Below are 25826 nucleotides of genomic sequence, written 5' to 3'. Positions count from 1 at the left end.
ACAGAGAGGAAGCAAGCAACATACTGAAGTGGCTGAATGAAGTGGCATAAAAGTGTAAAATGCAAGTGTGTGTTTGACAGGGTAACAAGAGAGGGATCATTTAAAGCATCCCCTCCTCAAACTGTGCTATGATCGCACTTAATCTCTGTTAATCCCCGCAGAGTAAACAGCCTTTCTCCGACAACTCAGGATTAGTTCAGCTTCAGCTCCTATCTGAGGGGCAGAGGGAGTTCTGATACCCCCAAGGAGGGGAAGGGAGTTGGGCAGAGGATATTGAGCTGTTCCCTAAAACACAGCTGCCTCTCAGGGAGTCCAAATACATGAAATCAAGAAGGTTGAAAAACATTGCACCAGTGTGTAAATCTGATCTATTATTGTAAATGAATTAAAATTCACCAATAACTTTAAATACACAAAAAATTAAATGATAAATTAGATTGCAAATATCATGCTTAAAATGATTGTAAAAATTACCCAATTTATTTATTTCCAAGTTGATACGGTCTATCCACTGCTCAATGCCACAGCCATGATGGGCTTTGAAAGATGAACTCAACTGTGTCTCAAAGGGTTAAACTGACACCCTGATTACAAATTAGCCATGTATGGATGTCAGGGGCCAGAGTGCAGAGGAGATAACATTTTATCAGAGAGGCAGATGGATAAAAATAGGTAATCAATAGCCCAGGGGATCGATGGTTTAGTGACATCCTTCTTAATCAAAGCAGCGAAGCCATGCTGACGGACCTGAACCCCCCACAGCACATTCAAAGATTTTCTGTCTAAGGTCACAGCTAGCCTCACAAGTGCACACACACACACACAAACATGACACACTTGGGAAAGAGGCAAGTTGCAATCACCTGTTGATGTTAAACTAAAGTCAGACATTTGCCTATAAGCATAACTTCTGGTTCAGTTTGCTTTGACACTGAAGACAACAGGAAGGGGCGGTCCAAGCGATTTTTTTAAGCAGCCAATAACAGTTTGTTTCTTATGAGACTAGTCCTGCTATTTTTCAGCACACGGTGTCACAAGATCCTTCAGGAATCAAATATGCTGTATTGGTGCTTAATTATAAATTAATAATAATTTTTTTTAATTATTGTTCTTATCAATATTTAAAACCATTATTGCAGATTTTTTTTTTTTTTTGTAAAGAAAATTGAGTTTTTTTCAGGATTCTTTGATTTAAAAAAAAGTTCAAAAGAAAATGATTTATTTGAAATTGAAATCTTAAAGGTGTCTTATGATGCTGCCAAAAAGAACATTATTTAGTGTAATGAAATGTATTTATGTGGTTCAAAGTTAAAAATAAATAATTTTCCATATACATTACATTATTGTCTCTCCTCTATGCCCCGCCTTCTGAAACGCGACAATTTTTACAAGGCTCATTGGTCTGAAAAGCGAGGTGTGCTCTGATTGGCCAGCTATCAAGTGCATTGTGATTGGCCGAATACCTAAAGCGTGTGAAGGAAATGTTATGCGCCTTAACATATTGTGATGCCATGTCTCCCCAGTGCGACAAGATATAAACATAAAACCTATTATAAATGTGATATAAATATGATTTCTAGTTTTGTCCTCTTTTGGAAGGCCAAACAAAGTAGTTTTGCTTTCTCAGCGAAACAGCGTCACACACTGTAGCCTTGAGTGAGCAGAGGCCGGTTTGAGTGAGCAGAGGTGGACCGGCTTGAGAACGATTCTACTTCATCCACAGTGAAAGCCGATCCAGCGATCCACAGTGCAAAGTTGAAGTATTTCCTCAGCGACCAGCACGGATCAGCTCCGGGGCATGATGAAGCAGATATCGTCCTCTTTTGGAAGGCCAAACAAAGTAGTTTCGCTTTCAAAGAAACCGCAACAACAATACTACCATCACAATAAAAGGTACGCCTTCTTTCTTTGCTTGAACATCTGGGCTGCGTTATGCAAATCTTTCCAAATACTGACGTAGAGATGTGGGGGCGTTTTAGAACGAGCAGTTTTAGGAGGGAGACTTTAGTCTTTGCAACTTTACAGATCTTCTTTATGCACCAAGAGCTTGTAACACTCCAAAGAGAAAGGAAAAATTGAAATGGCATCATATGACCCCTTTAACATACATATCTGCACTGTCACCTTTGATCAATTCACTGCATCCTTGCTACATTAAGTTAATTTCATTTATTTTTCCTTTAAATCTTTCTTACCCCAAACCTTTGAATGCCATTTTGTCATGGTTTACACAAATATATTTTACTGTCCATTACTGGAATAACTGACATTTCAAAACATATAATCTATATGCAGTTTTAAACCGTAATAATATTATATTATTACTGATCTTTCTGTATTTTTGAACAACTAAATGCAGCCTTGGTAAACATAAGAAAAATAAAAAAAAGAATTATCCCAAATTTTGGACTTACAGTGTATATCAAAGTCCATGGTTGAGAATAATGTCAAACAGAAAAGGAGAAAATGCTATGAAATGCCATTCATCCAGACCAAATATATAGCAGTAAAAAGCAGACAATATCAAGAAACTTAAACAGAGCTTGCAGCATTGATCATTTGATTCACAGTAGGACCAGTAGAAAAAAGCACAAGAGAGAAGAAAGAGCAGGAAGGAGAGATGGTGAAGAGATGAGTCCGGAGGAGGAGAGAAAAGCTACAGCTTCTGTGGGAAAGTTGAAGAATTTTATTAACTGTGTGTGTTTTGAGAGGGGGGTCTAGCAGCACGGAATGTTCCGGGTGCTGCTGGTCAGCACAGGGTGAGTGAGAGGGCTGGCACGAGGGCCACGGACCACAGCCCCCACACAAAGCATCCTGGGAGCCATAGAGGAGGGAGGGGAAAACAGAGAGGAAGAGGCTCGGCAGGGTCTCCCCACTGCCCCTCTGCCTCTCTGTGTCCAGAGGAAATGTGGAGCACTTCACTGCCCTGAAACGCATGCCTTCCCCATTTAGCAGCGTTGCTAAGTGCCAAGACTGGCTGGCAAATGAGAAAAAAAATAAATAAATAAAATTCAGATCAGATCAACTACAACAACAGTGCTCATAAATGTTATGTATAAAAAGAAATGCAGCTAAAAGCGTTTGTGGGGCTGTTTGGGGTTAGATTTGAATTACTATTCATTTTACAAACCTTGAGGAAGACAACAGCTTTTACTGTTTGACTGTCTCTCTTAATGTGCACAAACACACCTGTACACACACATATATGGAATGTAAAATGGGCAACAAAAGGCAACAAAAATGGTTCAGAAGTCATGGTCACTAGTGTAAAGGGAGAGGATGGGCGGCACGACTGAACCTCTTTGAAAACACACACACACACACACAGAGAGAAGAAAATAGGTCACCTGCTGCCTCTTTGTCTTAAAGCCCACCCTACCACTTTAATTTCAACACATAAAAAACCTATACAAAAATAACTACCTTGTCTTTGTATGTCAAATTCACAAATAAAGATAGACAACAGTACTGTATGACGACAAGATAATCACATACAAATGTGAAAAAAAAGAGCAAATGACACCCAGGGGTCAGATCGGGAGCTGCTTACCACCTGGTGTCAGTAGGAAAGGGTAATCAGGGCACGCACACACACACACACACACACACACACACACACACACACACACACACACACACACACACACACACACACACACACACACACACACACACACACACTCTCATTATTACCTCATCTGAATCTTGGGGAACTTGTCCTTACATAGGATGGCTAATTGAATTAATTAGCAACTCTGTTCCATGACCATGTATCACTGTGTGCGTGTGTGTGTGTGTGTGTGTGTAGGCATACTGGGGAGAAATTGCTGCCAGCCGACTGCAGGATTCAGCAGGAGTTTAATTAAAAATTACTGGCCATGCACATTAGATCCAAAATGGTTACCAGCAATAAGACAACAAGTCTGAACGTAATGTAAAGTTTTGTGTGCAGAAAAGTGACTGAAAACCAGAAATGACTTTCTTACTCAATAATATATAACAGTCTACGATAAAAATAAAATCTCTAAAATCAGTTTAAAATACATGTACTCTCTGTATTCATACAGGTTTCAGATGGCTTCAAAAAAGCTACATTTAAACAATTTCATCTTAACTTCACAACTAATGTAATGCAGTGTGATCATTAAACCAAAAGAAATTACATTTTATTTCCACCTTCAATACCTGCAGTGCAAGTGTACTTTTCTTTATCATTACTTGAATAAAAAATTATTTAAGGTGGTAGTAACATTTCACATTTAAAAAAAACTAAGAGACTTGTCAAAAAAGGTCACATTATCTGAAATTTAAAAATATTACAAACTACTCAAGAATATGGTCCTTTTAATAAGCTTTCATACTTTTTTCTTTATTATGATAACAGGACAGTAAGTCCATCATACACATTTATGACACTATGAGCACCAAAGTATTCAAGAATTTTGATAAAAAAATGAAAAACATGTTTATCACAAAAGAGGTGTATTCAAGCCATTTTACGCATGTATTAAATGTTTAATGCATTCTAAATTAATCATTAGATCAGCTTTGAGTGTCTAGAAAAGCGCTATATAAATGTAAGGAATTATTATTATTAATAGATAGATTTATTTTAAAAAAGTACATTGTGTGATCGACTACAGTAAAACCATTAAAAATAATATGGAATTTGCTTGTAACCCATTGTAAGAAATCTTTAGAATCTTTGTCATTTTAATATGTAATGATAATGATAGTAACTGTTAGTTACTTTGATGCAAACTACAATTACTGTGTTTGTAACGCTGTGATCATGGCAAACATCTGTTTGTGGGACAGCTTCATAAAAAGTGTGCTGCGTTGCTGGTTTGGGATGTTTACCTGAGGGGCAGACGGGGGATGAGACAGTAGCTTCATCGCTGCTGGAATGCAACAGGCCGGGTCACAGGGGAATTATCGGGAGTCTACATCAATCCCTTGTCAGGATGCTTTCCTGTTTGTGAGTGTGTATGCACTTTGTGTTCTCCCTGGACGATCACTTTGTGGGCTTGTGTTTACCTACTTGCCAGTGCTTCCTGTCCAGCTCAAAGCCAGCGGCTGTTTACCCAACACTGACAGGCGTCCGCTAATGCAGCCGCCCATGACAGGACAGCCCTCCAGCTGCCACTGGCCCCAGAGATCCCCCACCCCAAACACACACACCTCTGAACTTCTGTGAGAGTTCAGAGAGACCACATATCGGATGCTAACTTCCTTGTGTGAGATCACCAATTTCAGGTTGTACGGAGTAAAACAAAAGAAAGAGAAATTCATAGAGATGAGATCAACGCTGATGCTCTTTTCTTTCAGGCTAATTATACCACTAATTCAGCTCATTAGTGCCCCACTGACTCACAGGTAATGAACTCTGACAGGCTAAATCTGTCAAACAGACAGCGGTGCACATTTACCTGCGCATGCGCAGACACGGACATGCATGCTCATTCATCGCAGAGCGTTAACCCTTACTCAAAAGACACATGCCTACCTTAAATATTTACTATGTCTCAAATACATGTCTTGTGACCAATCAGTGATCAGATTTTATTACATTATTATCACATGGCATTGTGTCACAGCATGTTGAAGTCTGCCATGATAAAAAAAATGAATCAATTGGATCATTCTGGCCAGCGCTCTGTTGTTTTAAGAGTGCTTTATAAATGAATTAACTGAAACTGGACTGAAAACTGTTTTAAATCAACAAAATATGATAATTTATCAAATTGTTTAGGTGGATTGCAAAGTAATTTTGTTTATGTATCACTCTGCCCAAATAAAAGGCTACAAAACCTCCACAATTATCTCAATTAAGTATAAAACAAAAATATGGCGTTTTATATATTGCACAGGCAAGCGTGAACGGATCTCTAGTTGATCTACATTGGAGTGAATGTGTAAGTGCAACTAGACTAAATCTATCCAGATATGAAACACATTAAAACATTAAACGAAAATTTGGTACATGATTTATAATTAAACTAATTTCATTTAGAAGTTGCTAGTATTTTTTGCAACTAAACTGATTTTATATGAACATGAAATTTAAAAGCAGAAAGATTGAAGAGGTATAACTATAATACACATTAGTTATTATAATTATTATTATTATTATTTTGTTTTATGTATACAATCATTTTTTGTGTATGACAGGTCACAGGTGTACACGAGGCAAAAAAGTGAATGGACCACCAAAAAAACTAAAAACAGGCTGCCAATGATTCTCAAACTCACTATTTTCTGCAAAACATACAAAACTTAGCAAAAAAGAAACATCACTGACTGACAGCATTCATGGGGTGAATAAGGCCACAAAGGGGAAATTTTTCTACAAGAGCTGCTCTGTTCCTACACCCCCCCCCCCCCCATTTTTAACAAGGAAAAAACAAGGACCTGAAATCAATTATCCTCTCCAGCCTAGTCGTTAGCTGCCCTTGGATAGACACAGATAATTAAGCTCAGCGCTTCTTTTAATATTACGGCCACTTAGCGATTCTGCTTCTGACTGAGCTCTAGCCTGCGCTACACTCAGATCAGTCCCACTGGAGGCAATGGGCCACACTCATATGAGGTTCCATTAACTGGATCAGAACGCTTCAGTGGCAGCATGCAAATGGAGGCCAAAGGGCAAAGAGAGATGAAAGAAGCATGTATGAGATAGAAAGAGACAAAAAATGAAATGTGCTAAGCATCAGTAAAACAGCATAGGGCTTTATCTTTGAGTATCTGTGTTCGATACGCTCTCAACAGCTCCATGTATGATGGAAAGAAAGCATGGGAACTAGTTGTGACGCAGGCTGGATTCAAAGACGAATTTTCTGCAGCCTTCGACTAACTTATATACTTGTCAATCTTTCATATTAACAGATTTAACACTTCAAAAAGAGGTATTTAAACGAAAAAATTATGAAAAATGACATTTATTCGTAGCTTTTACTTTCCTAAATAAAAAATACCCATGAAAACGCCACACTGACAGAGCAAAGGAGAGGGAGAGAACATTTTGCCACGCAAATATATACACATTATTAATTCTGTACTAAATTGGACGAAAAGGTAGACGTTGTGATGATTCAGGCATTAAATGACCTCTTGCTTCATATTATGCTGTGCTCTGATTGGCTCTTGTCAGCCAGTTTAATGTCAATAGTAAATTGGAAGGCTTGTTAACCTAGTTGGGACATGATTACGGGCAATGGTAGGCAGTCATGTAAAAAATAATGTCTATTAGCCTAATCTAATCAAGAAGTCCTTTTACAGATGAATTAGAATGGGGCAGCCAATTATTTGAAACATTTGCGTAGCGCTTTCTGTCAGTGAGACAGAAAAAGGCAAGGAGAGACAGCGACACTGAGAGCTGTTTAACATGCACGCCACGAGTCTGGCTCAAATCAACGCTTTTCTCGGAGGAAAGAGGTCAGAGGCTGACCATCACAGGATCAGCTAGATAATGCTGAAGAAATGGACTTCAGTGTATGCCTGAAGGCACTGACAGGATTACGCTGGTGAAAAAGAAGAATGTAAATGACAGAAACAAGGTGTATGGTACATACACAATCTGAAATGTGATTTTTCTTCTTTCCTTCCCCACAAAGAGAAAGTTCAGCGAGTAAGCGGCTCATGGGACATTAATAGCACATCGCTCTCCGTCTACGTCTGGATTTGAGGAAGAATGAAACCCAGCAGGTCTCCCCAGCTCACCCCCTTCATCCTAGTCCCCAGGGCCCAATCTGAGCTCAGCTTTGGGGACGCACACCTGCACCCCGGCCCAGATTAAGAGCCGGGTCTAATTTGAAATCTGTTAGCTCTGCCCTTTCAGAGACCGATATCTGGTCATAAAGAGGCTCTTTTTTAGCCACTTACTGCTGAATTATTATAGGCCAGGCATTGCTCATGATGACGCATGTGGCTATGGAAGTCAGGCGGTGTGTTGAGCTCAATATCTCAGCTGTCTGATGGAGGTAAGACCCCGCTAGAACAGACTACCCTCATGTAGAACACAAAGTCTTTACTTAAAGTCCTTTTTATAATTACATCTATTGTGTGTAGAGGTGTCGCAATATACAGTAACTGATAATAACCATGAAATTTTAAATGAAATATTGATAACATGTTAACACTACACATAGCAGGTGACGATACTGCATCTGAATGCTGGTTGACGCCAGTCATTAAATAGATGACAACACATTGTGTAGCTACTACTGCAACACAATATCATGTCAGAGGAAGTGTCAGACAAAAGCAAGAAACTCGATGCACACCCGGAAAAAGTTAGCTAGCGATTCTAGGAGTTTTTAGTTTCTGTATAAATTATTATTATTTTTTTTAAACACGGTAAATGCAAACAAGGCACCAGAAGCAACCCATTCACCCAATTTCATCATCCTGTAGGTTTTACAATGGTTGAGAAAGTAAGTTTGTTAGCAAGTTGGTTAGTTTACTCTTTATTCAATAACTTTATTCAATAATTAGTTTCCTCCGCTTCACCCTAGAGCGCCATTTTGGAGAGTATAACATACGTAAGCAACGTATACTGTTCTGTGTCAGCAGCACTGTATGTGGATATGCTGTTAACATTGTTTACGCTTTGATCTGAATGTAAACAACGTATCCGCCTACATACGTTGCATACATTGTTCACGTATGCAATACTCTACAAAATTGTGCTAAAGGGTGACACAGAGACGACGAATTGTTGAATTAAGTTATTTTTGTTCTCTTTGCTCACAAAAAGTATTCTCGTAGCTTTGTAAAGTTACAGTTGATGTCACATGGATTATTTAAATGATCTCCTTATTATGTTTCTGAGCTTTGATCGTGTAAGAATCCTTGCCATCAATTGGAGGGTCAGAGAGCTCTCGGAACGCATCAAAAATATCTTAAATTGTGTAATACTATTAACAAAATAGAAAAGTTAAATACAGGCTACACACAAACTACACCATTGTCGCATGACGAATGTCATTCACCACCATTAAGCTTTTGACAACTCTTTCAATGTTTATCTTTAAAAAAAATCTTCCATCAAATTCTGAGTTAGAATAGTTTGAAAGAGTGCAATTATAAACACAATAGGGATATACATAAGGAGAGGTAGGTAGTTGAGTTTACCATACCTGTTCAGCGTATTGGCATTTAATGTCCCTGACAAAACTAGTCCCATTTAGCCACTTGTTAGCAACTGCCTTTTTCAAGACTGATAAATAACGTGTTGTAGAAATAAATGTAAAAATATCCTGAACTTGCGTTAACCACATACTTTATATAATCAACTGAAGCAAAAAGCCAATTTAAAAAGCACCCGACTGGCTTAAAAAAATGAAACCAGAGGTGCTAAAATTCTAACTTGTTTGCAGGTTTTGGCATACAAAAATACATCATCCCTGAAGCATATCATACTTTCTTTTCGACTCAATAAACATGCAGCAAAATATAGTGAGTGATGTCACAAAAACCCTACTGTGTAAAAAAGGTTTTGAGCCATTACATTACATGGTAACATGGGAAAACAAGTATATCACTAATATTCACTTGGAACAAAGGGGTGTGTGAAACACATACACAATGCATGTATTTCACACTTTAAAATATTCACGCTTGGTGACAGGCTGTGAAACGTCAGAGTGTCGCTGAGGGTTGGCAGTGTGAGATGCCAGCGAGCGCCACCCTCCCAATAAGTCACCACGAGGCGCAATTAGCAGAGCTGTCACTCCTACCCTGCCTGGGCCGCTAATACAGACCGGCATCGAGTGTGTGAGGCAAGGGAGTGGGGGCTCTGGTGTCCATGGCAGCACCACACTAATAAAAAAAATGAGACCGCAACATGGCCTAGCTGCCACCAAAGAGCACTCATGCCAAAACCTATCGCCTACAAGAGAGTGTGTCAATGTGTGTGTGTGTGTGGTCAAACAGTCCCCAAAATAAGCCCATAGCGGTGTCTTTGAGTGACCTTATAGACTTTTAAAGGCAGTGGAGGTGTGAATTTATCACAGGCAGTAAAAGGTTAATGGGTATGTTTAGAGATTCTCTCGGGCTCTATCATACCTAACGGCCAAGCAGCCCACAAGGCAACAGGAAGAAACGTTCCATTGGCTTCGAAGTAAACGGTTAAATACAGAAAACAAATTTTTATGGTTAAATAGTCTTTTTTTTTTTTTTTTTTTTTTTACTGATTTTTCTAGTACTTAAAAAGCTAAAAAAAAAATTTGATTAGTAGAAATTAGCTCTATTAAGCAATAAGAATACAAATGCATTTTTGTTTTTTTTAAATTGTCATTTAGGGATGCACCGATATTAACATTTTGGATGAAAATGATTAGGTAAATAATTGATATGCTAAATCAAAAAACAGATAAACAGCCAACTTTAAAATTGAAAATAAATAAAAAATAAAACACTTCAAACTTAAATCAATTGTTTAGGCATTCAGGCAAATTCTTTTTAAACTTTAGAATTTTTTTTAATTAACTAAACATTAGGACGCCCCTATATGGGGGACACTAGATAATAATAGGGGAAATTAAATAATATGGGAAACTAGCATACTCACGAAGAAAAAAAAATCATACAGATATGATAAACAATATGGCACCAGAATATTGTACATAGTCAGATTCTTTGTTTAGCCAAACTAAAGATTTTCAACTACTTTCTTCCCGTCAGCCATGTAAGGTTTTAACCTGTTTTCTTTTTCAACCAATCTTTGACCATTTTGATAACACTGAGATAACATGCTCGTGTTTTGTTTACAACCATACAACTATGTCCTTGTAGAGTGGGGTTTTGAAAATAGGGTGCGTGTCAAAATCAGTAAATGATTAACATACAGAACCTTTAATTCAGCTCTAGACATTTTTCTCAAAAGACAAATAACAGAGAGTGCTGGAAGCAGAGGTTGTCAAGGCTAAATGCTAAACAAAACTGTACAGACACAGCTTGTTCAAGAAGAAAAAGGGGAAACGAGTCTTTTTTGTTGGATTCAGGTGGACTGAGAATGATCAGTCTCAAACATAATTCCAGCCTGCGGAATGAGGGGTGATGCATACGGAGACAGAGGTGTGGAAGACAGCGTCTCTTTTCCTCCTTACCTCCAGCTCACACCCCCCAAACAGACCCCTAATTGAAAGACGAGAGTAGCCCAGACCTTGACAGGCGGGAGGTCAGTCTAATTGCTGCTGGCCATATTTAACATTAAGATAATCAGCCCATTAATTACCCTTTGGATCATTAAATCAGTCGCTTGCAAAATGAAATTTCGAGCTCTATTACTCACTTGAGAGACCACGAGGGAGGGTTTTCATTTATCAGCCACCAATCCTGGATGCAGAGCGCACACACTAATGCCTGAGCTGCTCTCTGAATATCAGCATTTAGCGACAAGACAACACTTCAGAGTCTCAGTCCTGAGACACGCTAATGGAGAAGACCATGAATTTCATATGCATCGGAAACAAATCATGTTGAAAACTCAATATTTTCAGAGATGTAAAGAGAATATGCATTAGATACATTTATTATGGTCAAATGTGCTTTTTTCAAATCAGATTGAAGCCAGTTGGACGGTTACAAGCGAAATCAATTCAACTGCCCAGTTAAAGACGGGAAGATAGAAAATTACTCGCAACAGAGCACTGACACAATCACACGTGTGTGCGATCAAAGGGTGGTCAACTTAGTCTCAAAAATGCAAGTCTAATTCTACACGTTTCTCATTGATTTAAAGTATCACACTGAATTTTTTATTGGGTTTCCCAATCAGACTTCTTGACCATCTAGAGTTTCATGAGGGAACTGCAGGGGGCTAATAAGAATCTGACAGAAAGTGAATCTAAAAAAAACAAAAAAATACTTTTTATAATAATAATTATTATTATTATAATTAAAATTTTAAGACATCATTGATCAAAAATTTAAAACAATATCTTAATTTTCAGTTGAGAATTGCTGTTTCCAGCCTGATTCCATCCAATTGGCCTTTTACCGATACAATATCACAAAAAAAATGTATGTACTGCGGAAATTATATAGGCTGGTAGCCTATCTGTTCCTAATCTATTGGAAACAAAACAAACCCCATTTCTCAGAAAAATTATTTCCAAACATTTGAAGTATATCGTGTCTGTTTTTTTTTTTTTTTTGTTATTGACACCACATTTATTTTCGTTAAAGCCTCTTTTTTCAACAAAAAGTGTTTCCAAACAAATGTTAAACGAAAAAAGATTGTGCGATACTCTTTTTTTATTTTATTTTTTTTCTTGTAGCTTCACTGCTTAGCCTATAAATGTATTACACAGCAACTTTTAATGTCACTAAGTAAAAGCCAGTTCCAGTCAAAAACATGAAGGAATCAAACTGAATTACACTTTGTCTATTTCAGAAGGAGTATTGAGTATGAGTAGAGAGACGACTGCAGGACTGTGTCCAGTGACTGAGGTTAATTGAGATAATATTGACCCTCTCTGTAATCTCCTCTTCCCACCCTGGGGGCCACATGGCTTCACATACATAAATAAACAGCTACATGAGGAACTATAATCGCATTAGCACATTGACAACGGGCGGCTGAAAATGGCGGATCCATATCGAAAGATTTTCAGAGAGGAGGGGAGTAATTAAAAGGTGCTTCAGGTGACTAATGAGGCCGGCGTGGAATGGGAAGTCGATATTTTGGCGGCCAGCAGTCAGCACTAATTTGTTATGATGGCTGGTGGGACTAAAGCCTCTCTGCCGATAATTACACTGCTAAAGATGGAGGAGCAAGGAAAAGGGAAAATCTGATTTTAGGTTTTTCCAAAGAACCCCACACACATATGACATAAGGCGGATTGAAAAATATGACAAATATCAACTGCTGGACTATTCAGAAAATATGTTTATGTCATGGAAAAGTGTGCGGTTTTCCAGGGTTCCTAAACATTTTCCATTTTAAAATATTTTTCCAGACTTTTCTGTAGATTTTTATCTGTCATCTTTATATTACATTTCTCTGGCTCGGTGCAAACCCACTGTCACATGTTCATTGCATGCACTGGTATTCTAGAAGTGATAACATGCTTACATGAAGAAATCTAACTAGCTTTATAAACTGCATATATTCAACTGCTTATATGACCACTGCTTGAAACTGTTATTGTGGTTTGATCAGGCATTATCACCAAACAGCAAAGAAAAATCATGGTAGTACTCGCTCCTCTAAGCTAATGTTTTTTTGTTTGTTTGTTTTTTTAAGTATAAAATTACAGAAATTATAGAATGCATTGATTCTGACCAAAGTTTAAACAGATACATGTTTGAAATAGGAAATGATGTAAATGCATACCTGGTGGCATCAGGGGCAGGCTTTAGGCGTCCTTGAGCATTGGCTTCCCACACACTATTAGCCAACTCATTGCCGATGGCCGACATGACCTTGATGAGCTCTAGAGGCCATTCGTCCAGGTCCAAAGAGCGCACACGAGACAGGTGAGTACCCAGGTTGCGATGAATGCCTGAACATTCTATACAAATCAAAGCCCCCAGGTTCAGACTGGCCCAATCAGGGTCTAGAATGCCAGACAAACAGAGACAGAAACAAAGAGTTTATATACAGCATAACCACATACATATGTCATATATAACCCTATTTTTTCCATATGGAATGGTCATTCTGGGTGTTCCAATATATATAGATGAGTACATCATTAAATCATAATGTACATTAAAAAAGGGTACATGCAGGTCTCAGTTTATAACAAAACTCACTCTGGGCTTCACAGTCCACACAGCGCGTGTTTCCTCTCATGTTCCTGACTGACTGCAGAGCGATGGCTTCTGATTGGCTGCTCAGACGAGACTGTGGGCACATTCACACAAGTTAAAGTTTATTTGAATGGTAATGACTTATAAAGCATATTATGAAGCATCATTAGACAATTCTGGCTATACAGCAACATGTCACCCTGCATTTTATACTGAAATGAGATTCAAAAGCAGGGAAAGAAGGGGAACTAAATGAAAAGAATAGAGGTACTCAGTAGAAGGTCCAGAGAAATGCAATTTGCCCTGGCCTGAGGCATAAACACACAGTGGGTTGGGAGTTAAGACTGTAGCCATGAAGCAGGAATGTAATACTGCAAAAGGGTAATATTAGAACGAAAGTAATTACAATTTCTAAATGTGTGCATTAATGCATGTATGATTTACATACTGTTTAGTCATATGTACATATATTCAGTCATACAATAAGGCGGCGTATAATTGTAATTATCTTTTGGACATGATACAACATCAGCACTTTGATAAAAAAGGATGTCAGCAAATTGAGGAAATATATGTACCATTTAAGAGAGGGGAAAAAATATACATTATTAATATCATCTTTACAATTATTTTAACTTGAAAGGTTTTTTTTACAAGACTGCTTTGGAATATTCTTTTTAAAGTGTTTTTGTCTTTAATACTGTGTTGGATCATATTACTTTGACAAACAAATGTTTTACTTTTATCGACTAGAAATGCAGCAGTTTAAAAAATAATAATTAAAAAAGCCACGCATTTATTATTATTATTTTGTTATACACTTTTATTGCCTGATGACAATTTTTACTTTATACTCCCCCGTCCCTGCATAGAACAGGAGTGTTCAGATTACTGTAAGTATGAATTGAATATTTTGTGCATTTTTGCATAAATTAATGGATAAGCATCAAATACTGATCCATTTACTATATGTCAATTTTCTACCTTCTGTTTGCTGCTTTCACAGGACTGCAGACTCGCCAGAATCTGGCTCTCAATAGCCTGAACCCATGCGTCCCGCTCCTCATAGGACGTTGCCTCAAAATTCCAGGTCTGTCCCGTCAGAGAAACGATGATGAACTCAAAGTTGTCCTCTTGTTCTAGATGAGATGGGAGAAAAGAGTCAAGATGATTAATACTCAACAGCTACAACAACAGAGTAAAAGTAATGCAAGCCATCTTTGACTATTTCGGTCTTATTGTTTTGAATTTACCATTTTCTCAGTGCATCTTCATACAATTATATAAATGAATAACTCAAACACTTTAGTTGTACTGTTCTATAATAAAATTCAAAAGGAAGGATTCTCGCCCCTGTAGAGCACCTGTTAGCTGCGGGACACACTCCGCAGCCCCTGACCTGCGAGGCTTACCCAGCGACCCTTGTCAGGATATGCCACTAATTACAAACCTGACCAGACCAGAGTCACGATCTTTCCAACTGTGTGGCTAGTCCCATCCATAACGCTCCCTAGGCAAACTGACATATGGATCTGCTATCCAGGGCCCTGGTTAGGTTAATGGGCCAATCACGAGACAATTAGGAAAATCTGTGCGTGAGTGAGTGAGAGAGTGAGTGAGTGAGAGCGAGAGTCCCCTTTTCAAGACTTTATCTCTGGAGTTTAAGTATGGAGACATGGAAGGGGGTTATTTAATGGCACAGAGGGTCAACATTTGGAAAGTGTTAGGAACAAAAGGCCATTGACTGGGTGATCAGAGGGGACAGCAATGGAAGGGGCATGCAGATGGCTCGAACAGAGAACCTGCATTGATGAGATGTGGTGGTGTGTCACAATCAAAGGAATCCCACCCGAAACTCGATCTGAGGCAGAAAGAGATCACACACTTTACACATTCTGTTTATAATTTACTCTGGATGGGGCAATTACATAATGAAGAAGTAATCAGGGTAGTAATACCCCTCCACACACAAAAGAGGTATCCCTAAGGCCAAAATGCCAGACAAAGTGGAAAACCCCAAGCTCCCTATGACATCTGCAAGGCCAATGAGAAACAGGAACAGGAAACAAATGGGAAACGCCGCCATTCTAGTATAAACTCTCTAATATAATCACTCACGGACAGCTGATATCCCTGGAACACGACCGGTCAAAAGTATGAAATAATTCAGATTTCCTGATGCTTTGGAAAAGGTGATCAAAAATACATTAAATTGGGAAATATTATAATAATTTAAAATAGCTGTTCTCTTTTTGAAAATATCTTACAATTTTATTTATTTGTTTGCAAAGCTGATTTTTCAGCAGCCCTTACTCCAGTTCAGTGTCACATGATCCTTCTAAAATTTCTCTAATATGCTGATTTGATGCTCAAGTAACATTTCTTACTATTATCAATGCTATAATGACAACTAATGGTCGACCGATATAGATCACCAAGGCCGATAAATCGGCAGATATTCAACATTTTTCAAATATCGGCATCGGACGATAAGTTTTTCTGCTTGGCCGATGTGTTTGAGACTTTTATTTTGACGGTGTGTATACAAAAAATATTATAACGATTGCTTTTATATTATTAGTAATAGAAAGGCAAACATTATAATCCTTTCTCGTTTGCCGTCAGCATTAAGCAAATACGCATTTATATCATTTAAACATATCTTTGAATGGCTAATGAACTTCTATTTTCATAAACCTTGCAAACTTAGTCGTATCCACTTTAAGATCTTGTGAATTATGCATTTTTAAACAACATGATCGCATGTTCTCTGTGTGACGGTCCGTTTGAATTTAAAGTTTTAAACTTTAAATTTTTGATTTCGAATTATGCTGTGCTTTATCTATTTGCCCACTGTCATATTTATGTCATTTTCACTATGTGCTGTTTGTAAAATGAGTGTTACCCTGGCTTTATTTGACAAATATGATTCCCTATGCACACAGACTTCCCAGAATACTGAATGCCCTGTTGGTTACAGTGTTTACTTCCTTTTTAATTATATTTTTATTAAATATGTATGTATTTGTGAAAAATACTTTGTCATCTAAAGTATGTTTATTTTACATATCTATTTTTTTAATCCATTGTCAAATGATTTAAAATTTCTTAAATATTAATAAAAAAATAAATCATAATAATTATATCGGCTTCATATCCTGCTTTCCAAGATATCGGCATTGGCTGTCAAAAAACCAAATCATTCGACCACCAATGACAACAGAACTGATGGAATCAAGCAAAAACGGAGCCAAGAGGGCCAACAAAGACTATTTTGCTCACACATTGTATATCCACAGTCTGAGCTTTCTCTCACACAGACACAGAACATACATGTTCTACACATCTATACCAGAATGCGGTTGGCTGTAGTATTTGCAGTGTGTTCAAAAGCAATTTTTCAGCCCAGACACAGGCAATATGATGCAACACACCAGTCAGCTTGTGTCAATACTAGTTCTTTGATGTCGGTTAGGTGTGTCTGCTAGAATAAGCAGTAATGTCGACCAGATTTTATGCTGATAGTCTGGCACTGTTAATCAATCTAAAATCAAGTTGAAAACAAATTGATCAATTGTATTCATAGCTTATTTGTTCTTCTACACATTAACAAGTCTTTAACCCCATTTGTCTGCGAGAGCTCTCTTCCAGCTATACAATGTTCTGAGACGGCTCTTCGAATCTTCTCCCTGTGAGGTCATTTCACAAGTTTAATCAGCGGGAAATCTGTGCAGCCATACCATTTCCTCTCCTTCAGTCAATCACAGGCCTAATTGGACTCCTATCATACAAGTCATATTAAAGGTCCCGCAGGGCCACTGGCCGCCCTCACCGCTGTAAAAGAGCCTTGTGTTCAAATTCCAAAATTCTTCCCTTTACGACAAGACATGCTTGGCAGCCGGAGTGCTTAAACCTTTCTGGCCTCAGAAAAGGGATCAGTAGGAAAGAGATCTTTTCCGTTCTGGTTCAAAGGAACAAGCAGACATTAGAGAATGTGCTCATTTACAGCAAAAGTCAACTCAAAACATCAACAGAAAGTGGCTGGGGAGTCTGAGCCTATTATTTATTCATTTAAAGGTTTTTTTTATTAACATTTGCAAGGTTTGGGGGCTGGTGGGATCACTGGAGCATCCCAGCCTAGATTGGACCCACCCTTCAAAGGCAGCGGGCCCTCTGGGGTCAGCAGCAATGTTCTCACCCTAATTAAATCGCAGTGCTGCTGGGGAGAGGGCGGTATTTGACAATTATGAAAAGCAACAATGCAGAAAGACGATATTTGGAGGCAAATATGAAGATTGGCTCCGCCTCCTCCCCATAGCACACAATTAATAAGAAAACAATTGTGTAATACAAAAACTGCGATGACAGGGCATCAGGCTGCCACCCCTCCCCTCTATTTCGCCCTTAAACTTTAAAAAGGGGCAGCTATCATTCATTGGGTGCCTGGTACTGCTCTCAATATTCCACAAGCCACTAATGGGGCAATCATTATGTTTCGCACAATTTAGACTGAAAGTATCCAATCACTTTCATGCTTTTCCATTCTTGCGCTGTAATATTGCAGCAGCAAGGAAATTTGTGAACTCTGACACAGGCAACCTTTACCGACAAACGGCACACAATCAACTCGGAAAGCAAGAATGCAGCGTGAACAGAAATGAGGCAGGGGGTTTTTACCTCCACCCGGCCTAGACGGCAGTGCTCGGGGGTACAGTGGAAGAGTTGAATGGTTGGAAACACAAATTAACCGAGCGAAATGTCAAAGCACACAGTATTGCTTTGTGACACAGGTCATTAATTCCCATATTATCCCCTCCCCTTTCAAGCATCCAGCATTAATAACCTGGCAAATATTACAGGAGTTATTCACATCCAGGGAAAAATGTGAACAAATAAATAAAGCAGAGGAGGGGTGGAGTCACAGGAAAGGGGGCGTAGGAAGGGGAGTGGCCAAAGCGCATATCACCTCATACAATGAGTCCAATATCACCAAATGACTCCATCCAATTTACCATCACTGCACTAAATCATCGAAACTCTAACACGACACTTTCACATGTACAAAGACAATTATGGAAGCAAAGCATCATTTTACAGTCGTTACATGCTTTAAAAAACGAGTGCCGTGCAGGGAGTGTTGCGGGGGTGAACGGTCAGGGAGGACTGAAGGATAAAGCATAATCATGGGGTCTCAGCACATGTGTGAGGGGCTTGTCTGAAAATAAAAGAGGGGTACGCTGACTTCCCCCTCAGTCTGTTTTCTGGAGCTAGTTACCTTCAGCATTGGAGGCACTGCTGTAAATGTTGCGCAGACTACCGACGCGATTTAGTTTCCATGCCCTACGTTTGGCTGCATCCGATGAAAGGCAGAGGAATAGGTGGAGAGAAAGGAAAACAAAAACAAAACAAATGACAGGAGTGGACAATGCAGAAGAACCACAAAGATAAAAACTTGGAAGATGAACAATAAAATATCACAGAAGTGAAGTATAAATGACAGAATGGCAGGGTGAAATCAAAGGATGAACTGCAGTCAGCAGTTAAAGTGTAAATGTTCAAACAAATGAGAATAATACAGAAGTGTTTAATTGGCTAATGAAGTCATTGGGTTTGAAGCAGGGGTTGAAAACAAATTGCATTAGTTTACAAAAGGCATAATGAAGCACAGTTTGAGTGGAAAACTGCAAGACAAAACAGGTTATTGTCCATGTTATCAAGCAGAGTGTCTAAATAAAAAAATAAAAATAAAAAGATGAATTAATAATTGTGTGCATTTCATAAAAGATCAAATTATAACCCAAAGAAAATAATAACAGAAAGATGTCCCATTAAATAATAATAATACAAAATTAAATCAGTTCCCTAAAACAAATGATTCAAAAATTACTGTGATGTGCAAAAAAAGTAATTTCGTTCTCAGTTCACTGTGTTCATAGGTCTAGTCTCATCTCTTTAAATAACTGCTAATTTCCCAGCTGTGCTGACAACTGACCTGAAGTCACTTCGGCTCAATGCAGTCTCACTCTTTCCCCTTAGGCCAAAGGGGACATTTGTTACACAACAGTAATCACGGAAAAACAGTCCCATCCATTGCTTTCCATGTGCACAGCATCAGACAGAAAAAAAAAACTACAATAACGTGGCCCAGAATCAAGCTATTTTCCACACAATAGACTCTGTCTTATTGTCTGCGTGCCACGCTTGATCCCCCACACAAACCATTCCTCGCCTTCTAATAACATCAGTTCCATGAATGTTAGCTCTTAATGTCCCTAACTCTCATTTGTAGCTCTTCAAAATGGCTTTTGTTGATCACAGAGAGCAACTTTAAGTTTAAGATATAAATGGTCCTTTTTCTATACCATTAGGAAGCCATAAGACCATCTACACTTTGTTCCCGTCAGTAACAGAGCTGTTCACCTGCAGAATGTTTTAATTAACGTTGCAGCCACGTGCCAGACCGATTCCAGCTGAGGACACCTGTGAGGCCCCGCCATCTTCTGGAATGTCTTTCTTTTTCTGGCTGCTGCTTAAAACGTATCGCCTTCCTGAGGTATCCACGTCTTTGTGCGATCATCAAGGCATTCACAAGCCTCCCGCTGTCCCTGCGCAGTGCAGAGCCCACCGCGTCCGCCCGATCCGGTTTCAAAGGCTCTCACATTCTCCTGCTCTCATCAAACGTAGTAATTACTTAACAAGGGCCACTTAGGGCCCTACAGCTCAGCGGTAATTGATAAACTGTGATCGTCCGTGCAGTAAGTTTGCCATTTGAGTGGTGGGCTTTCAGCGGCCCTCTGTGGAGGGGGTGCGAGGACTGTAAAAACGCACGGCATGCTGGGATCTATTGATCTTCAGAAGAACGTGTGTGGGAAGACTTTGTCTCAGTGAAAGGAGAAGAGCAGGTGTGCTAGAATTAGAGAAAGACCCCTGAGCTGCCATAATGTTAGCTGAGAATCATCAGCATGTTGAGATTTCTAAAATTATTCTCCTAAAACAGTAACACAACCAGCATTTAAGATGAAAGAAAGATGAAAATAAAAAAAATAAAAGGAACATTATTAAAGTGACCATATCAAGAGACTTATAAATGTGTCAATTTTACTTATGCATAATATTTTGATGTGGCTGATTTGAGATCTAAACTTGTAACACAAATGTTGAAAGATCAAAATATCAGTGTCTATGAGTGTATTTTAAGCATACTTTGGATAAAAGTTTCAGGTACATAACAAAAGTCAAATACCAAAACCTGCTTATTGAATATATAGGTGAATCTTACGGAAACATCTTTAGGTCATATTGCACTTAATAATATATTGCGTAAAGAAAATGAAGCAAATTAAGCTTTTAAAAGCACTGCGGGATCATTTTGATAGAATTTAAAGGAACAGTACTACCAAAAACAAGCCTATTTTTTGCATTTTGTGTAAGGAACAGACCAAAATTGAAGTCATAATTCCAAGACCATCCACAATCCATGATTTAATGATTGAATCACGTGATCAGTGTTAACTAGTTTTGAACATGAGAGCTGGATCAATCTGATTTTGTAAATGAATCATTCAGGCTAGTTGGGTTCAGTCAATTCATTGAAGAGACTGGTTTAAAAAATATTGTGCACAGCAACTTGTTCTCAAATCAACTCCTGAATGTAGGACAGCAGATGTCTAGAGTTACTTAAACTAATTTCAAACTAAGTTATCACATGACTTCTTGAGAGTTGAAATATATCTCTTGCATCATATGGACAGTTTTATAGCTATTTATTTTGTATTCTTGAACTCCAACGCTCATATGAAAGAACATGTGTGTGTGAATTCTATAAAACACCTCGGGTGCAGTACCTGACTGTGTGTGTGTGTTATTTAAAACACTATGAGCACGGTACCTGGCTGGTGGAGCTCATGAATAACAGAGAGGCTGACAGCCTTATCCTTCAGCAGGCCCCCGGCGTGACAGCACTCCCCGGCCCCACGCACAAGTGCTTAATGGCTAAATTGGGAGACTGTTACTAATCGCTTATTGAATAATGAAAGTGACACAGCTGATAAAAGATTTCAATACTGTAGATTATTTATAATATTTCACTTAAGTGCCTGCCTGACGAATGGGGGCTGGGGAAGAGGCCCGGGCAGCGTCTGACAACGTTCAACCTTTTCAAAAAACGTGAATCAGGGCAAGACAAAGTGGCTCTCCAGGGTTAGGAAAAAGGAAAGGGAAGAGGGAGGATAGGGAAAGAGTAAAAAAGAAAGATAGTGATGGCGAGAAATAAAGAGGGGGCGAGTGAGGTACATTAACGTAACCCCATTTCTCCTACAGGTCAGAAATGACAAGAAAAATCTGTTTCAATACAAAAAATATGAATCCTTCTTCTTTACATTTGCTGCATTTGTTGTAAACAGGTCTCACACAGTAAAGGAAGAAATAGGATCAATTTTCATATGAACCCCAGAATATCAATCATAATAATCAAAGCTTCATCAACAGATTATGTGTGTCTGCTTTCCAGATTAGACTTGAAAAATGTTAGGTGTAGAGATCTACCATCCAAGATTAAATAAAATCTTTGCACAATGTTCATGTATCTGCCTTCTACAACCTAAGGACTAACAGGGTTCTAATTTCCCATGATTCCACTCTTCCATGACCACATGGTGGCACCATAAATTAAGTGGAACAGATGGTCTCTCAAAACTCTCAAATGCTAACGTCATGATAGAGATGGTGCATCAGATCAGTGGTTCTCAATTGGTTTTGCTACTATTCACAGATTTTGAACTGAAAATCAAATGGCAATCCAAATAAAGTCTATAAAATCAAACAATGCATTACTATGAAAATCACTGTGCATTTTAACACACAACGGTTTCACTTTTTAATGCTCACCTAGGCTACACTACACTAGTATAAAAAAAGTTATGCAATATTATTATAATGTAAAATAGCCGTTTTCTGTGTCAATATTTAGTCTTGGCTTTGCTTTATTTTATTTTGCATGGTTTAAAACCATCATGGAGCCAGTCTATGTTTGTTTTTGTCTTATCTGACTTGCTTCTACCAAGTGACACCTATATATATTTTACTATCTTATCTATGCTTTATAAGAGAAACATTTTCCTATGTGTATACAATCAAATCCACTGCTTATACATGATTATTTTGTTAATCTTACATGAGTTACAGAGATTTCCTTGATTTCCTTGTTTTTGTGTTCTATCCGGTAACAGATTGGTGACCCATACATCTATGGTATTTAATACTGCTTGAAATATGCTGATTAAATTTCATTCGGATACACACTGCATGTAACACACTGATGTGTATACATGCATGCATCCATACTCTTCGCTCACTGACAATATACTGGCCCCCTTTGGGAGAGGATCAATAAGGGTGATTGGGAACATTTTAAACAAGCACTGATCCTCGGCTCTCAAGAGGCCGCGGCTACCCATACAAGCGTAGTCTAATTAATCACACACTCTCTGAGCTGACACACACTCATCCATCATTCCTACATCACTCCTCTCTCACACACACATAGACAGACCACCTTACAACACTTTAGTACTGTATTCTCACCCTGTCAAGAGGTTATGAACTACTTACTGTAAACTGAAAACCCATTTACCCAAGTGCTACTGTTTGGTATAAATGCATACATGAAATCATAAAAATGCAAGGCATGTCCATAAAATCCTAAATATTACTTATTCAAGTTTTTTCTTTTTTTTTAGTTCCTAAATAAATAAATTCTTAGGTCCATTTATTTATCCACATTTTTCAAAGAACAATACAAGTATGTTACTTTTGATAAATATAGAAATATTACTACAACTTAAAAGAATAGTTTTTTATTTTATTTTAATACATTCTAAAATTTAATTTAATTCTTTGATGGCAAAGCTGAATTTTCAGCATCATTACTCCAGTCATAAGTGTCACGTTATTTTTCAGAAATCAATCTAATATGCAGATTTTTTTGCAACAATGTAAAATTCTTTAGCGTCACTTTAATTCATTTATTAATTTAATGCATCCTTGCTGAATAAAAGTTAATAAAAAAGAAAACTTTTGAATGGAGGTGTGTTACTGAGTGCGAATAATAAAATAAATACAAATATCTATCTATTGTGTCAGAATGGGTGGCTGCAGTGATGAGTGGAGTCTGTGTGTGTGTGTGAGTGACAGACGGCGTTTAACTGGTTTGTCTGTGTGAGTGTGTAATAATCACTCAGCATATTTATCTTGCTCCACGCAGGCCTGTCAGCTGCCTGATCCATACTGACAGCAGGAAAAATATTACACATCTGCTGCTCAGAAACATCTGTTCTACTGCACCGTCACAGCAGAAACAACTTCACTGCATGACGGTGTGTGCTCACTTGCGTTTATGTAGGTGTGACATCAGCAGTGTATGCAGTGTGTTTGTGTATACATGCTGGTATATGGGAAGGCTTCTTTGTTTATAATCAAATGTACAGATAAATTGGTCCAAAGACAGAGTTGAAAAGATTTTGTTAACATCTAGATACTAAAAACTAAACTATCATAACATCTTTGCTGATAATTCAGTATACTTCATTTCTTTTTGACAAAACATCCCATGTTTCAGTAGTGACCGTAATGCTTTGGTAGCAACCACACCACATTACAGAATATATAAAAAAAAAAAAAAAAAAAAAAAAAAAAAAAAGCAAAACTCAAATGTAAAATTTGGTTTATTTTCCTGCAAATATGAGGATTATGTGTTCCCTATGGTCACCACCGAAACAATGATGACATTTTATGGTAGTGACTGTTTTGGTAGTGACATTGAAATGGGATAACATCTCAAAAAACCAAAAACAAAGATAATACAAAAACTCCCCCACGTTTCGGTAGTGACAATTTTAGATATTTTTTAACCAGCACATGGTTAGCTAGCACAGTTCTGAACAGTGGTATACATATACAAACTAAATGTTATGGGAAAAGGTGTTCAGTAGTGACGTTCCTTAAAGTTACACACAGATTTTTCTGATTTTTGAACACATTTTCCTATCTATCTTCCGATCACAGAGACTTATCTACTCACACCTAGTAGCTATGAGAGAGGGACACTGGAATATTTATGGGTGTGGTTAAAATCAGTCTCAGCCAGTGGACTAAAACATACTCTGTTTCAGGAAGTGACGTGACATGACAATGCGGGCCACTAACTGACTGTAGCATTGTTTTCCAGATAAGGAAGCATGTTAACTTAGCACGTTTCTTAAATATCTGCAAACATATTATGGTATTTTTATGCTTTAGTAGAGTCAAAATCTTACATAAAGCACCTTTAATTATACCTCTATTGAAAAACTTAAAAAACGCTGTTCTGTTGCATTTTTTTTTTTTTTTTAAATCACTGACTTTTTGTATTAAGTATATATACATTTAAGGTATTATTTATTTGAATTATATTTTTAAAATGATTAACTTTCAGATACCTACTTAAGTTAAATAGTCAAATGCAGTGTGTAATAGAGTGGGGGAACTACAGTATGATGTCAAGTCGTGGCCTAATGGTTAGAGGGTTGGACTCCCAATCGAAGGGTTGTGAGTTCTAGTCTCGGGCCGGACGGAATTGTGGGTGGGGGGAGTGCATGTACAGTTCTCTCTCCACCTTCAATACCACGACTTAGGTGCCCTTGAGCAAGGCATCGAACCCCCAACTGAACCCCCAGCATAAATGGCTGCCCACTGCTCCGGGTGTGTGTTCACAGTGTGTGTGTGTGTGTGTTCACTGCTCTGTGTGTGTGCATTTCGGATGGGTTAAATGCAGAGCACAAATTCTGAGTATGGGTCACCATACTTGGCTGAATGTCACTTCACTTCACTAATGTTCCCCTTTAAGATTTTTCTATGGGGTTTTATAATGGGGGTTTTGAATTTATGAGTAAAATAAAGCCTGTGGTAAACATAACTTGACGAGACTTCTACGTTTTGTTCTACAATGTAAATTACACACATTCATACGCAAAACTAAAATTCGGAATCAGTTATTTTACTCATAAATTGAAAAAACCCATTATAAAACCCCA

The 25826-nt window shown here is 38.1% G+C and overlaps 1 protein-coding gene across 5 annotated transcripts in view; it reads right to left on the bottom strand.

Annotated features, from left to right (window-relative positions):
• The window catches only part of agap1 (ArfGAP with GTPase domain, ankyrin repeat and PH domain 1), a 184740-nt gene that overhangs the window by 5635 nt on the left and 153279 nt on the right, over nt 1-25826 (bottom strand). For 4 of the 5 annotated variants that reach the window (XM_026262123.1, XM_026262124.1, XM_026262121.1 and 1 more), the window contains 3 exons: nt 14743-14897; nt 13762-13852; nt 13340-13562 (listed from right to left, as the gene is read on the bottom strand). In XM_026262123.1, coding sequence (XP_026117908.1) covers nt 13340-13562; nt 13762-13852; nt 14743-14897 — 469 coding nt within the window. Of the gene's footprint in view, nt 1-13339; nt 13563-13761; nt 13853-14742; nt 14898-19033; nt 19109-25826 lie in introns of all 5 variants that reach the window. The other variant, XM_026262125.1, reaches the window with a different exon arrangement.

The sequence above is a fragment of the Carassius auratus genome, chromosome 6 (assembly GCF_003368295.1).
Source record: "Carassius auratus strain Wakin chromosome 6, ASM336829v1, whole genome shotgun sequence".
NCBI lineage: Eukaryota > Metazoa > Chordata > Actinopteri > Cypriniformes > Cyprinidae > Carassius > Carassius auratus.
Note: the sequence above shows the minus strand (reverse complement) of the source record. Positions and strands in the feature narration are given on the sequence as shown.